The sequence below is a fragment of the Drosophila albomicans genome, chromosome 3 (assembly GCF_009650485.2).
Source record: "Drosophila albomicans strain 15112-1751.03 chromosome 3, ASM965048v2, whole genome shotgun sequence".
Taxonomy (NCBI): Eukaryota; Metazoa; Arthropoda; class Insecta; order Diptera; family Drosophilidae; genus Drosophila; species Drosophila albomicans.
The window spans coordinates 33,283,713-33,300,161 of NC_047629.2; the positions used below are offsets into that span (position 1 = coordinate 33,283,713).

General features: G+C 38.9%; 2 protein-coding genes across 5 annotated transcripts in view; both read left to right on the forward strand.

Moving 5' to 3' along the window:
* LOC117570216 (ecdysone-induced protein 75B, isoforms C/D) overlaps positions 1-16,449 on the forward strand; it is a 110,580-nt gene that overhangs the window by 81,772 nt on the left and 12,359 nt on the right. For 3 of the 4 annotated variants that reach the window (XM_034251711.2, XM_052005172.1, XM_034251712.2), the window contains one exon: positions 11,600-11,744. In XM_034251711.2, coding sequence (XP_034107602.1) covers positions 11,600-11,744 — 145 coding nt within the window. Of the gene's footprint in view, positions 1-11,599; positions 11,745-14,053; positions 14,206-16,449 lie in introns of those variants that run through there. The other variant, XM_052005173.1, reaches the window with a different exon arrangement.
* Positions 8,981-10,617, forward strand: LOC117570217 (ecdysone-induced protein 75B-like). Its single transcript, XM_052005174.1, has one exon. The coding sequence runs from the start codon at positions 10,119-10,121 to the stop codon at positions 10,485-10,487; it is 369 nt and encodes a 122-aa protein (XP_051861134.1). The 5' UTR covers positions 8,981-10,118; the 3' UTR covers positions 10,488-10,617.

A 16,449-nucleotide genomic window follows, 5' to 3' on the forward strand; every position in this document is an offset into this window, starting at 1 on the left:
TGACGCCAATGGCCCAACTTGGATTAGATTTTTGCTGTCACAGTGTGTGTACTTAACCGTGTGTGTGTTGGTGTGTGTGTGTGTGTGTGTGTGTGGCAAACACACAATAGCTGTTTATTTGGCCAGTCGCAAAGGCAAACCGTGCCCAAATAATGCCGGATAATTGTCTACAAACGCGCTGACTTCTTGTCACTTCGTAATACAATTCCAGCTACTTCTATCTCCCTCTCTCTCTTCCCCCCTCCTCTCTCTCTATTCTTTAATGCTGCCATTTGTATGCATTCAAGTACATAATTTTTGATTTATTTCAATTAACTGCCGTGGGTGTAGTTTTTCCTTGAAAAATATCATAATTTAAAAGCATAGTAAAGTATTTACAAGCCACATAATAATAACCATTTTAAAATATTATAATAAATTTTAAATTTGCTTCGCATTGAAAATATGCTCACTTCATCAGAGATTAGGATTTTATTAATTTTTTTAAAAAAAAAATTATTTCGATAAAAATATATAATATTATATTTCAAAATTATAAAATAGTTGTTTAATTTGTATGTTTTTACAAAAAAACTCAAATACAGTTATTTTAATTAAAATGAAAATAATCTTAATTTTTAAAAACTACAAAAAAAAATATTTTTTAGCAAAATTATTTAATATTTACATTAAATATTATAAAAATAATTAAAATTTGATAACAATAATTTAAACACAACAATTTTTTTTTTAATTTTTATCAAATTTTATTATAAATATAAACATTTATTTAAAAGGTTTTTAAAAATAAATGAAATTTGATAAAAACCATTTTAAAAAAATTCTATTTTAACTCTTGTCAAAAATTAAAATAAAATAAATAAAAAATTAAAATTTGATAGCAATCATTAAAAAAAAATAACTTTTTCCATCATTTTTATCAACAATTAAAATAAATATTAAAAAAAAAACAATTTTTTAAATTTTTACCACAATTTAAAAACCATTTTATAAAAATCACTGACAAATAACAATTATTTTTTGGTTATTTTAATAAAAAAAAGGAAAAGAAATTTCTAAAGATTGCCCATTTTAAATTAAATTGTTTATGCAATCATAAAGAAATGTCTAAAAATTACCCATTTTAAATTAAAATGTTTATGAAATCAAATCCATTTGCCATTTTAATAATATTAATTAAAATTTTATAGTAAGCATTGAAAAATAAAAGTTTTGTTTTAAATGATTTTGCTAAAAATTCAAGAAAAACTTTAAAGTAACAATAAATATTTTCGCCTCTTTCCTTTCTTTCCTGTTTATAAAAACATTTTAATACAATGGTTATTATGTTTCAATTTGAGAGGCAAATATTAAACTTACTCAACTTATTTTTCAACTCAAATAAATAAATTTTAGTTTTGATTAGTTTTTGAGCTTAAATATATTAAAAGTATAGCACACTTTTCACAATTTCACTGCTTGGCGTGTTGTGCTGTTCTATGATTGTCAATCACTCAGTCAGTCAATCAGTCAGTCATTCAATCAGTCAGTCAATCAGTCAGTGCAACATTGTTGGAGGTGCGAGTATTTGGCATTCTACTTGCGGCTTCTTAGCAATTTCCTCTTGCGGTTTAGTTGTAGTTGAGGTCGACACAGAGAGAGAGAGAGAGAAAGAATAGAAGAGTGAAAGAGAGATAGAAATAGAGAAAGAGCGCGCACTATTGAAAAGGCATAAACAGCCAGAAGATAATCGCGAAATAATTGCGTTTGAGTTCAACGAACTCACGCATGTCATAAAAGCAAAAAAAAAAAAAAAAAAAAAATAGAAATAGAAATAACAAAACAACAAACAGAAAAAATATTAAATAAATAAATGACGCCAACAAAAAAGCAAAGTACGAAAAACTAATGGAGAACGAATGTAGATAAAAATATGCAAACACAGATAGCAACTAAACTCGGTTGAATATATATAGAAATCATACAAAATATATACTGTATATATGTAGTATATATAAATATGACTAGACAAAAGTGGAACACGGCAACAAAAAATTGTGATTAAATTTGGCGTGTGAGGCGTAACCAAGCAACTCAGCAAGCGATATAATTATTGCTCTTATTTTAATTGCTCTGCCGCACAAAAGGCTAACTGACCAATTGGCCAACACACAAACACACATACACAGAGGGTCATCCCTGTGGTGTCAAGCCTTTTGTGTTGTTGTGTTTTTTTTTGCCCAATTGCAAATTGCATTTTGCCAGCAAAGTTATCCTTCAACTTTCGTCGAGCTGCGGTCATTGCTCCACAGTTGCACAGAGCGTTCGTCACATGACCGCGCAGCAGAGCAGCAACAGAGAGAGGGAGGGGGGACAAACGGCAGCAATTTTTAAGGTTAATGCTGCTGCAGCGCCACCTAGCGGGTGGCGGTTAAACACTTTCGTTCCCCCCACACACAGAACACTGAAAGAGACACACACACACACACATATATACATGCATACACCCAAACACACACACACACACACACATAGCTCGTAACCCCTAAATGGCGCTACACACACACACACACACACACATACAAACATAACCCACCCTCTCTCTCTCTCTCTCGCTCTCGTTCGCATCTCTCGCTACAAACCTGAGCTCTCATCCGGGCGCAGTTCAATGCACGTTAACTGGGTCAAAGCAAAGTGGACTACCTACCAACCCCCTTCCCCCTCTCCATCCCTTCCCTACCCACCCCTTGTCAACCTCTTCCACTCCCCCCCGCTCTCCCCACAAGCTTCGCTTCGAAGCAACAGCAGCAAAAGTGAAACGTTTTGTCGAGTTCACTGCGAAAGCAAAAGAGAGACAGCGACAGAGATGGATAGAGTAAGCTATGGTAAGAGTGAGAAGGCAACTTGGTTTGGTGGGGTGGCTGCTGGGGGTGGCACATTGCTTTCGGTGTGTTCTTTTTGTTTGACATGGCACAGGTGTCTTCCATTGCGATGCGCGCCAATTTTAGCACGTTGACAGTTCGGTTCTGTTCTGCTCTTTTTTTTTCTTCTTCGCTGTTGCTGCAGCTCACGGCACGCTTTGAGTTCATTGGACTGGTTAAAGGACAATTTGATTGTTGAATTCGCTCTGCTTCTGCTGCTGCTGCTGCTTCTTTTTCTATAGCTGGTAGAAGGTTGCGTGTGCTTCATGTTGAGCTATAGCTACAGATATGTTGTGTATGTTTAGCTGTCAAAGAAAGTGCCAGAAAATGTCCAAAGCTATTATGAATTATTAATATTTGGTAATAGTTAAAAAGCTAAGGAAATACAAATTTATACAAATCATAGTAAATTGAGTAAATAAGAAAAAGAATTGGCAATATTTGGAAATAGTTAAAACCTAAAGAAAAACTTTAAAATAATTGAAAATATTTGGTAATAGCTAAAGAAATAAAATCTAAAAAATCTATAAAAATCATAGTAAATTGAGTTAATTAGAAAAAGATTTGGAAAATGGCAAAAGCTTTCATACAATTTTATTTTCTAAAGTTAAATAACATAAGAGTTAAAATAAAATGTATAGATTGTCACATACAAAATTTCATAACTCCATAAAAGTATTAAGGAAAAACCTAAAACAATAATGTATTATTGTATTTTAAAAAAAATATATATAAAAACAATCTTTAACATATTCAATTTTTCAATCATATAATCTTATATTCAGGCTTATAAGAAAAGTATTCAATAAGTAAATAAAATATTTAAAAATATATGTAAATAACATAATAGTTTTGCCATTCTTAAAGCTATTGAATATTTCGAAGTGTCCACATAATTTTTAGAACTTTTCTAAAATCGTAATTCATATTTTAAAAGTGCATTAAAAGCGTGAATATGTTTTAAAACTTCACTCTTATATTTAGAATATTTTTTGTTTATTTGTATTTGATATAAAATAAATACTTAAGAAAAAATATATTTATACTATATATAAATATTTTCAAATTCCGAAATTCATTATAAGCGAAAGCTCATTAAAGCTTCTATAAAAGCTTTACGTTTGCCTAAACAATCAAGTGGTAAATTTTTGTTTAAAATAATTTAGTAAATATGTGCAAGTTAAGTGCATACATTTAAATTTCCGAAATTCAGCATCAGCTAAAGCTCATTAAAGCTTATAAGGAGAGCTTTTCATTTGCCTAATCAATCAGTTAAGTTGGTAAACTTTTCAAATAGTTTGGCAAATATTTGCAACTTGTGTGTTCGGTAAAGCTAATCACTCAATAATTTATCAGCTGCCAGATAGTGTTCCTCATTTGTTCACTTGTCAACCGCTGCCGCCCACCCACTTACACACACACACACACTCTAATGCACACTCACACACACATAGAGATAGACATTTGCATAGAACGTAGAACGAACGAAGTCGGCAATGCATTGTGCACACATTTGGCCAATTAAATACATTGCATTTCCTTCCTGAGGTCATTTCCTCTGCCCACGATTTGTTGTTGTTGCTGCAGCTTCGAGCTGGCGCTTTTCTAACTGTACAAAATCATGACACACACTCGCCAAGCCAATTCCTAGGCACACACACACAGCACATTGTCTGCCTTCCTCCTCCTCCTCCCCTCTCCGTCCTTCTTTCTCTCTTTGCTTCTCTAACGTTTATGCTTATGCAAAAATAAAATAAAAAAAAGTTCTTTGGAGCAAGCAGAGTTTTTGCTGTGCGCCAAGTCAAAAGAGCGCTTCACTGGGGCACGCTCTCTCTCTCTCTCTCTCTCGCTCTGTCTCTCTCTTTCTCTCTCTGTCGCTTTTTCTGATTCAGCCTGTGCTGTTTCTTTAAGGTTATTTCAGTGCAATGTCCCCAATCGACAGTCTCCTTGGTTGCTTTGCTAAATTTGGGAGCTCAGCTAAATGTCCCTGAACAGCATAGAAGAATGATAATAAAAGTAATATTCATATTCGATTTTTGTTGGGATAGTTTACTAGATTAATATTTATTTTAAACACTTTTAAGAAGAAGCTTTTTCGATATAATATTAATAATTATATTATTCCATTTTAGTCGAAGCTTCTTCATTAGATCTTTGTTAGCATATTTTACAAGATTAATATTCATTTTAATCACTTTTTAGTAAAAGCTTCTTTAATATAATATTAAAGAAGATTAATCCTTTTTAGCTCTTTCGTTAGATTTTTGTTAGGCTAGTTTTAATTAATATCATTACAATTCATTTTAAGTCTAAATTTTTCATTAGGTAATATATAAAACAATAAGATTGATATTACATTTCTTTCTATTCGAAACTTTTCTATTAGATTAATATTAAAACCTTTTTAGTAAAAGCTCTTTCATTAGATTTTTGTTAGGATAGTTTACAATAATATTATTATTCCTTTTTTGGATAAAGTTTTCTCTATATAAGAATAATGCGAAATATTTTCTTTAGATCTGTGTTAGACTACAAAAGCTTAACTATATTAATATTATTTCATTTAAGTCGAAACTTTTTCAATGTAATATTAATACTAATTATTTTTAGTTGAATCTTTTTCAATATTATAATAATATCAATATTAAACATTTTTAGCCGCAACATTTCCCTTAGATTTTTGTCAGTATCCCAGACCATAATAATATTAATATTAATCCCCTTTCTTTTCGAAACATTTCCATTAGTTTGTTGTGTCCTTTGTGACGTTTTGTCCTTAATCATTTATTGAACACTGTAATTGCTTATCGATTTACTATCGCTGATTTATCCATATATATGAGTCAGTGATTAATGCTCACTTCGGGCAAACATAGCCCGAAAAATAGTGTTGTTGTTAGCCGCAATTTGCACACATGGAAATTAAGTATACGCCCCCCATACCACGTTCACTTGCCACACATACACACATACATATGAATGCAGGCGACCATGAGGCATGTTGAGTTGAATGAACTGAGCCGAGACAGCAGCAGCAGCAGCAGAAGAAGAAGCAGAAGCAGCGACTGCAAAAGTGACGTCAATAAGCGCGAGGCCAAAGGGAATCACTTTGTATGGCAATGGGGTTGATGGGGTGGCGGTGGGTGGTGGGTGGTGGTTTGTTGGTTGTGCTTTGCCTACGTGCGACGTTGCACGATAACGACCACAATGCGAAGGAGTAGGCCGAGAAGCAGAGAAAGAGAGAATCAGAGAAGGCAGAGGAAGACATTTCAGTGTGGTTTGGTCAGGCAAAAGCAAATATCCTTGCAACGGGCAATGAACTTTGACCTGATTAAGGCGCAACTCCAAATCGACTCGTAATTTAGACAACAATTATTTATTGTTGTTTTTGCCTCTGTGTGTGTGTTGTGTGGCTTTTGTCAACTAATTGCTGCCTCTATTGTGTGTGTTGAGTGTGTGTTTGTTTGTCTATTACCAATTCACATTCTGGCCAAGTCAGCACAACATGACGAATGCTGAGTGAGCATTTGGTTCCGGGGATTTTTGATGTCGAGTCGAGGCGATGAGTTGTCATCGTCTTGGACAACGGTTAGGCACGTGCTAATTGCTTACGCATTTGACGAGCCCTAAAATTGACGAAGAATACAGCAACAAAGAACACACAAATAACACATCAACTTTGAGCAGCTTTTTAATGCGCTTTAAGAGCTTAATTAAGCACATGATTAATCAAAAGACAGCTGAAAATAGCACTTAAAAAAAAGGGAATATGATATGACAAAAGATTTGATGAGCACCAACAGCTAAAAATATAAAGAAACATATAATATAGAGTAAAAGAACAATTTTATGGAATTTTATAGAGCTTTTAGATTAAGTATTCTCGGAAAAGTTCAGCAAAAGAGCGAAAAAAGAATAAACTATAAAATTGGCATAAACTTAGACTTAGATTAGCATAACTTAAAAGAAAACATGTTGTTGCCAGGCGCGAAGAACAAAATAATCCAAATTGATGGGAATATTTTAAGATCAGATAGAAAGAGCGAAGCAAAGAAGAAGCAAAAATATGATGCTGCTGCGTCAGTAGCCTCTTGAGACCAAAGGCGATGCAGGTCAAGCAATTGGTTCAACAGGTAGACAGATATCGGCGTATATAGCTTGAGGCATGTGCTATAGTATTCATTCATAAGCGATCGCCATTGAGATCTCCCTCCCCCCAAAAATAAGCCGAAACAATACACAAAATCATTTAACAAACAAACAATGAACTCTAATGCTTGTAAAGAACATGGGGATCAATCGAGTGATGATGCGGGAGGGGAAAGAGAGAGGAGCAGGGCAACGCTTGGCTGCTTTGTGGGAGTACGCAACGTTGCCTAGCACACTTATACACTAACACACTTGCAAGCGCCATGCGTATGCACACTCACACACACTCACAGCTATACGATTGTGTGTGTGTGCTCGTAACGTGAAATGCTCTCACTTTCCTTTGAAACTTGTTATTCGCATTGCAGCTGCCAGCAGAGTTCATTCACATTTAGCATAGCAAAGCACAGCACACAGCACAGAGAGAGAGAGCACGCGAGAGAGCGAGCGTCGCACTGCGAGAGAGCGCACTCGTGCAGGTAATAGATGAAAAGAGAGACAGAGAGCAGAGTAGAAACGGGCACAGCTGTTCCCGAAAGTTCTTCTTGACTTGAGCCTCGTATTTTTTTTTGCGGGGGCTGTGCGAGGCATTGAAATGAGTGCAAAAATTGTCGTTGAGTGAATGCTGCTCGAGTGCATTGAACTCGCGTTGGCTTGCACGCTTAGAGGTTTAAGATTTGCTTTTGCTATATTATTATTTATATTTTATAGTTTTCAATTATATAATGTGAAGCTACACCGCATTGCTGTCTGGCTGGCTGATGCAACTTTGCGCCCAAAATGTTAAGCTTAAGCTGCATTGCCAAAGATTTCCTTGAACGCATTTTAGCCATGTTGCCGCTGCCACTGCAGCTGCCGCGCCGTTGCAATTGCCGTTTTTGCCACTGCTGCACGCCCCCAGGCCAAGCCCATAACCATGCAGTTTTGTCCGTCTGAGGTTTCTGTGTCGTTGACCGACCGCCAGCTCAAATGAACTCCAAACGGCAACGAGCAGCAGCAGCAACAACAAATGGCTCAAGCAAAGGCTTGCAAACTGCAGCAGCAAACGAGCAACAACAAATTCACATGCAAATGCATTGAGAGAGCGCCCAAGTAAATTGAGAGCGGCGCGCCATTGCATGAATGTTCGGCCTTTCGTTGGTTCGGCTCGGCTCGTTTCGTGCGTTCGCTCGGCTCTCGCTGCTTCGTGTTTGCGTTCGTTGGTTCGTCACTGGCGCGCTCAACAGCTCCACATTTGGAGGTATTTGACCGAAAAGTAGGTCACGACAATGGTGAGGTTCGTTGAACTGAACTGCCAGTCAGCCAACCTCTGCTGACGTCGTCGTATTATGTTGACGTCGCAGTCGCTGCCGTTGTTTTTGTTGCTGTTTGGGGCTTTTTGGTTACGTAGCCTTCCAGCATGAGCGAGAGAGTAAGAGGGAGAGAGGGAGAGGGAGACTGCTGCTGCTGCTATTGTTGCCTTTGCGTTGTGTGTTTGTGCTTGTGTTTGTGTGTTTGTGTGTGTGGCCTCAAAAGACAAAAAGCAACAATGCGCCGAAATATTATTTAATATTATTAATAACGAGGCGTTAAATTGTTTGTAGTCCAGATTGTAATATGCACAACAATGGTCGCTATTAAATAATCGGGCTATCTCTCTCTCTCCCCTTCGCATAATTAGGGCAACACTTTATTTTTATTTAATAATTTGTTGTTGTCAGCGATTTAAAAATATCGATATGAAACTATAGTTTTAATGATTAATAGGTTAAGTTGGGGAAGCGTGTCGAATTCTAATCTATAGAGTAGGGAATAGTTGAGGCATGTTAAGAGCCCCTGTTCCAGATCTAAGATCCTCTTATGGCTGTCATATTTATTGATAGCGCTCGCCCCGCCCCCGCTCCCCGCCCCCTTCTCACGCCCCCAACAACATCCGTACACTCAATATCAATTAATCTTATTTGTCACTCATTTTTCAAAGAAAACAAACAAAAAGAAACACACAAAATATTTGAACTAAGCCAAAGCATCAAAAACTTCAGCCACCTACATGTGTATGCGTGTGTACGCGTGTGTGTGTGCATTGTTGTTGTCGTTGTTGCTGCTGTTATCAAACAAAGCTGATCAGTCAGGTGGCAGCTACCTAAAATCTGCGTCGCGTAGGTGTTCCAAGAATTGTTTACAAGAACACAGAAACAAAAAAAAAATAAACGGCGCCCCCACCAAATGCAGCGACAGTAGCAACAACACTAACAACAAGCAGCAGCAGTCGTAGCAGCGGGCAGCGACAGCGACGTCTATTGTTAGCTGCCCGCGTTGACGTCGACGACGACGACGACGACGATAGCGTTGGAGTGAATGTCCTCAGTTGGTACATAAAAACAAAAACAATATGTGGCGCGAGGTTGCCACTGTCGAGAGCCGAGAGAGCGAACATTCGACACACAGAGAGAGAGAGAGAGAGAGAGAGCGAGGGCCGAAGGCGTGCCGAGCTTGAGCCGAAGCGCAGCGAGCAGCCATGAGTTGTTGGAGCTGTTGGCGCTGCTTTCATTCGCAAATTGCTCGTCGTTGGCAGCGGTTGTGCAGAGCAAGAAAAGCGCGCGAAACAGAAACAGTTGAAATTGAAACAGAATTCATTTCACGGCAACAGCAACAAAAAAAGAGCACACAGAACACGTTACAAACCAACCAAAAAACAACAAAAAAAAAAGAATAATAATTATGATAAAGAGCAAACAACAAATAGTTTAATCTATAATCTAAATAAAAAATATATATATTATTTTTTAAATTGGTGCCAGAGAGTGAAGTGCAATAAGCTAAAAGAGAGCAAAAGACTTAGAAAAAGTATTTTGGCGCTAAAAAAGAAAGAAAGAAAGAAAAGTTTAATATATTCATGTTGGTGAAGTGAAGCAACAGCAACAACAACAACAACCACAACAACAACAACCACAACAACAACAACAAAATGTTCCTTATTAGCAAATTGTAGAGCAAAAAGCAACAACAGTGTCATTTGTGCTACCAAAAAATATAAAAATTTAAATATATACAAAAGAAAGAGAGCAAAGTTGCAATATTTAAACAAAAATGGTTTGTGCAATGGAACAACAACAACAACAGCAGCCACAGCAGCAGCAGCAACAGTTGCCACAGCAGCATGCCACAACAATTGTGCTGCTGACAACAGCCGGCAACAGCAACGTGCACATTGTCAGTGCACCACAGCAGCAACCACAGCAGCAGCAACATCAACATCAGCAGCAGCAACAGATGAAAAGTCAGCAGCTGAAGCAGCAACATTCGGCCTTGGTCAAGTTGTTGGAGTCTGCACCGCTCAGCAAACAGCAGCAGCAGCAACAACAGCAGCAACAGCAGCAACAACCTAGACAAATTGTTTACCTGCAACAGCAACAACAGCAACAGCAACGCAAAAGACTGAAAACGAAGCAGTGCTGATAGCAGAACAACAACAACAACAGCAGCAGCAACATCAGCCACAGCAACAGCTAACAACAACACCTGCAACATTAGTAAAGACAACCAGCAATCAACAGACAAATAGTATTAGTCAGCAGCAGCAGCAGATTGTGTTGTTGCTGCAGCAGCCAAGTGCAACAAGCATTGCCACTGCAACAGCAACCGCCACACCAACTGCAATTGCAACTGCAAGTGCAACTGCAACACCAAAGCCATGTGACGATCTAAATGCCAAAAATGACAGCATCGAGTCGGGCATCGATGAAGATTGTGCGAACAGCGACGATGAGCTGCAGCCAGCAACCAATAACAATGCTGGCGACACGACAGCAATGGTTGCTGCTGTCGATTATGAGCAATATCAATGCCCTTGGAAGAAAATACGCTATGCACGTGAGCTGAAGCAGCGTGAACTCAAACAGCAAACCGAGGAGACAACGGTTGCAACAACACCAGCAGCAGCAGCTGCAACAGCAACAGCAACAACGAAACCCACCTGCAATAACAGCAATAAGCTCAATCAACTGCATTGTGATAGTCCTTTTTCCGCGCAAACACACAAAGAAATTGCCAATTTGCTGCTGCAGCAAACACAGCAACCAACACAGCAGCAACAGCAACAACAGCAGCAGCAACAACAACAACAGCGACGCGACAGCTCCGACAGCAATTGCTCGCTACTGAGCAACTCGAGTACGCAATCGCTGACGCATGGCATTGGCAATTATTGCACCTGCAACAACAACAACAACAGCAACAGCAGCAGCGATGAGGAGTTGCAGCAGCAACAACTCGAGGATATGGAGGCGCAGGATTCGGGCTGCGATGATGAGCTGTGCGAACAGCATCATCAGCGTCTCGAGGCATCGCAGCTGAATTATTTGTGTCAAAAGTTTGACGAGAAGTTGGACACAGCGTTGAGCAACAACAGCAACAGCAACAACAACTCGACTGCTGTTAAGGTGACAGCAGCCATTGAGGATGCGAATGCCGATGTAATTAATTAACTTACTCTAGCTATAGCTTAAATATTATATTATTATTATATTAACAATTTACTTATAATTATGTATATTTTGTACTCTTTGCAGGGCTTCTTCCGTCGCTCCATACAGCAAAAGATTCAGTATCGGCCTTGCACCAAAAATCAACAGTGCAGCATTTTGAGGATCAATCGCAATCGTTGTCAGTATTGTCGACTGAAAAAGTGCATTGCCGTCGGCATGAGTCGTGATGGTGAGTAGCAAACATAATAATAATAATATAACTACTACAGATTAAGCGTATCCTCACACACACAAATAGAAACACACATTTGCCTAATCATAAAGAGAGTCAAGCTCAAATAGCAAAAACAACAATAACAGCCACTAAAACGAAACGAGACGAAACGAAACGAACTCAACGAAATGAAACGAAACGAAACACGAGCGACGACGAAAACGACAAACGACAAACGACTCGCGACGTTGAGTTCATTGACCAGCCATGAACGAAATTTTAGCTTAGCTGTGTACGTGTGTGTGTGTGTGTGTGTGAGTGTGAGTGTGCGTATGCTTGTGTGTGTATTGCGACATTTGTGAGACGAGCGCGCGCGATTTCACGGCAAAGTAAAAGTTGTTAGCTGCTTGCCCAGCAAAGCAAACACACACACACACTCACTTCGTATATGTAAATTTGTTTAAACAAATTTCCAACACCCGCATGATAAATGGGAGCAGCAGCCGTCACAGCAAACTATACAACTGTGCGCCATTTCGAAATTGTGTTAAAGTTGAATGAACGCACTTAACCCAAATTCATAAGCAACAGCAGAGTGTGTGCTGTTGTTGCCTTCTCTCTCTCTCTCTCTCTCTCTCGCTGCTGCTGGTTTATTAAATTTTGTAATAATTTGTTTAAATTGAACGCAAGTCCGGAACATTTTCTACAGGAAACAGCAACAACAAATGTTCGTATCGATTATGAAAGCAAACAAAATCAAAATGCATAAAAATCACACACAAACACACGCACAACGTTCATTGACTTTTGTCTGTGGCGCTGCTTCTTCTTCTTCTTCTTCTTGTGCTATAATGGCGGCCATGTTGCTGTTGCTGCTGCTGCTGTCGAAAACGAAAGTGGTTCATGCATGGAGAAAGAGCGAGAAAGACAGAGACAGCTGCTTTGTAGGCAGCAAGCGCAGGCGCAGCGTGTGTTAAATAATACATGTATTTATGTGTGTGAGAGTTTGTGTTGTAATTGATGGATTAGATTTTGTATTTTGAAAAGAAATGCAGAGTATTTTATTTTATTTTTTGATAGTTATGCTATTGTGATTAATTGATGAACACGCAACAAATGGCGAATCCTTGAACTAGTTCTACGCCAAATAATACTAATGCCAAAAAAACAAAAATGAAAAAATCTGAAAAAAAAACGACCGCCATCAAAATAAACAGCAGCAGCGAACTCGAACTCGGCAACAGCAACAGCAACAAATTCGAATTGTTTATAATAAAAATGACCGTGTGCTATTTAAGCGCTGTCAACGCCGACGCTGACGTCGACTGCGCTGCTGCATTGGCTTGCCTTATCTTTCAAGGAAAATGAAATACACACACACACACACACACACACAAACACACATACAGCAAGAGACGAACACATGTGGGCTGTTGTCGAATATTTACAGTTACGTGACCTAGAAATTGTTGCTGCCGAACCAACAGCAACAACAACAACAACAACACAAAAATGTTTAATTTATATCATTGTCGTGCATCTCACTCGCTCTCTTGCTCTCTTGCATTATAATGCTGTATGCAAAAAACTTTCACTTTTGTTCGTTGGCCATTTCGAAACACTTTCTTTTTGTGGCTTTCATAATTTCTTTTCATACTGTATGTAGTAATATTATTAGGCGCCATTTTGTTTGCCTTTGCGTTTGCGTTTGTCTTTGTGTGTGTGTTTGCCTATTGTAAAGACACGAAAATAAACGCAAGACGCCGTCAAAATGAAAACGAAACCGAAATTTAGCGCACACACACACACAGACACAGACACTCGCTTGCACACGTACACACTTACACTCACTCGCCCCCCAAAAATGAACGAAACGAAGAAGAAAAAAAAAAGCAACAACACGAGCCAGGCGACACCCGCTGCCTCTCTCTCTCTCTTGCTCTTGCTCTCTTGACTTCGCTCCCCCACAAAACACACATATTCAGCCTCGACAGCAGCGTTCAGTTCATTGACCGACGAAACTGGGTCAACCAAAGCAGCGACGCAGCAGCAGCCGCAGCAGCAGTGAAGGTGCTTGAGTATGAGTGTGTCTGTGTGTGTGCAAGTTAACTTGATAGTAAACAAGCAGTTTTTTTTTTACTTTACTCATTTTATTCGTTGACGTCGCTGCTCATTTTGCATTTGCTTTTCAATTTGTGTTTTATTTGATATTTTTAGTTGTCGCACAGCAGGCATAGAAATGTTTGCAGTTATTTTATTTTTTTATTTATTAGTTCTCACACAGACAACATGTTTATTTTAATTGAAATGAACTTAAATTAGCGCGAGGTTAAGCAAATTGAAAGTAAATATGCATTCAAATCAAACTCGAGACTCAACTCAGCACAAGATGCAAAGACAAAGACTGATTTTTACAGTTATGAAAGAGCGGGAGAGACAGAATTAGAAGCCCAAATAAATGCAGCTGTTAAATGAAGTAAATATTTTTGTAGACCAAACTAGAAAAACAAAAAAACACAAATGCTCCACAATTAGCTTTGTACATAAAAAATAATCAGACAATTGTCAATTATCGGAGGCAAAAAAAATACTTTTTTTTTGTTGTTTTGTAGTTGAATACGCAAGTGAGTGCGAGTGTGTGTGTGTGTATGAGCAGCAACTACAAACAGTAGCACTGGCGTTGTCGTTGTTGTTGTTGTCGTAATCATTATTATTTTGAGGCTACACACACACACACACACACGCACACATAGAGCTTGCATGTAGATTTCGCCTTGTCGACGTCGTTTTGCTGCTGCTGCGAGTGTTTTGAACTTTATTCAGGTCAATTACAAATACATTAAAATGCCACTGCTACACACATACACATACAAATACATACATATGTACATGTTCATAGCGAGGTGTTGACTAAAATAATATTGGAGGCTACAACGATTGGCCTGGGGTCGCATTGGATTATTGGGTTGGGGAGTCAAAGCTTCAAGTACAACATGCTAATCATGATGACGAACGACGATAATGAGCATTGAGCTTAAGCCTTGTGTGAGTGTGTGTGGGAGAGCTTTGCAAATCTCAATGCAATTATATTTAAGGTGTGAGATAGAGCGAGAGACAACTATTATACAATTTTTGAGTTTGAGTTTGTTTCGCGTCATCAGTGAAATCATTGAACGCGTGACACGCATCATCAAAAACCAACAACGACAAGTTTTCCTCTACCCGCTGTTACATAAAGAAGACGTGCGTCGCTTCACCTGTCTTACAAATTTGTCGCTTTGCTTTGCACGGTGAAATTGCACAAAAGAAAAGAGCGCGAAATAAAACTGCCGAAAGCAGCAGCAGCAAACAAACGTAACAAACTTGTTTTACACGCCAAGCGACGTCGCAGCCGCCGTTGACGTCGCCTACTACGCAAGTTGAACCTTCAAAAGGTTCATTTACCTCGAACGCCAAACGAACGTCAAACGAGCGCCAAAAACCGAACACAAAGCCGAACGCACACGAACTCTCGACACACACACACACACACAGTGAACGCCACATCAGCGGGACAGCGGGCAGCAAAAAAATGTACTTTCGCTTTTTCAATGCCTCGGCACCAAACTAGTTTCAAGCTCCAAGTGGTGCCGAGTCGAGCCACAGCCAACATTGCTGCAATGGCCTGCTCTCAGTTCAGCTCAGCTCAGTTTAGCTCAGCGCAGTTAAACGAGCAAGCGACCGACCGACACACGTTGGAGTTCAACGACTCTTGTAAAATTTCTCGAAGGTTTCGCATTGCAACATCAGCGTCGCAACTTGTTCGACTGCAGTCGCAGTCGCTGCATTTGCATAGGCAGCAGTCACACTCTGCACTCTCTCACACAAATTGCGCGCTCTCTCGCATGCAAACTTGCATACTTGCATACTTTTGTGCTCTCTTGTGTATGTGTGTGTGAGTGTGCTGAATGCTGTTCATTGCACTCGGCCTCATTTTGAGTGCGCGCTGCGCTTTTTCTTGCTGCAATTTTTTGTTTTTGCACGATGACGATGAGTGAGCGAACTGAGACTGTGTATGTGTGTGTGAGTGTGTGTGAGTGAGCAAGCATTTGTCGCCTTTGTTTGGCGAGTGCAGCGACTTTTATTTGGGTCAGGCACGGTCATTCGCCTCAGTTGCAGCGCTGTCGCTACGAGCAGCGCAGTCGCAGTCGCAGCTCTTGGTTGCCTTGGCGCGCATTTGATTTGAAAATAATTATGAAAAACTGCATTCAAAATGGCATTCCCTTGCAAATAGATTTATTTCATATGTAGCCTATATAATTTGGGTTACAATTTCACTTGGATTACGTAGACGACGCATTGCACAAAAATAAAAAATAATTGCGACGCTCGAGGTTTTTTTCTGCCTTTGTTTCGTTTTACGCTTTATTGATGAAAATATGAGAATGTATGTGTGTCTGTGTGTGTTCAATTGATGAGCTCGACCTTTTTATGCATTGGGAAATTAATAATTGTAATATGGCACAGGGTCCCCCTTATTATTATTATTACGACGACGACGATCGCCTTCGAAGTCTGACCTCCTGAGTTTTCGTGACCCACAAATTAAAATAACCACATTCAACCACAAACAATGCTTTCTTTTGTCACACAGCTCATTTCGATTCCACGAAACACAAAAACTCTTATGATGTCTTTAGTTGTGTGTCTTTCTTCACTTCGTTTTTTATTGCTTTCTTCT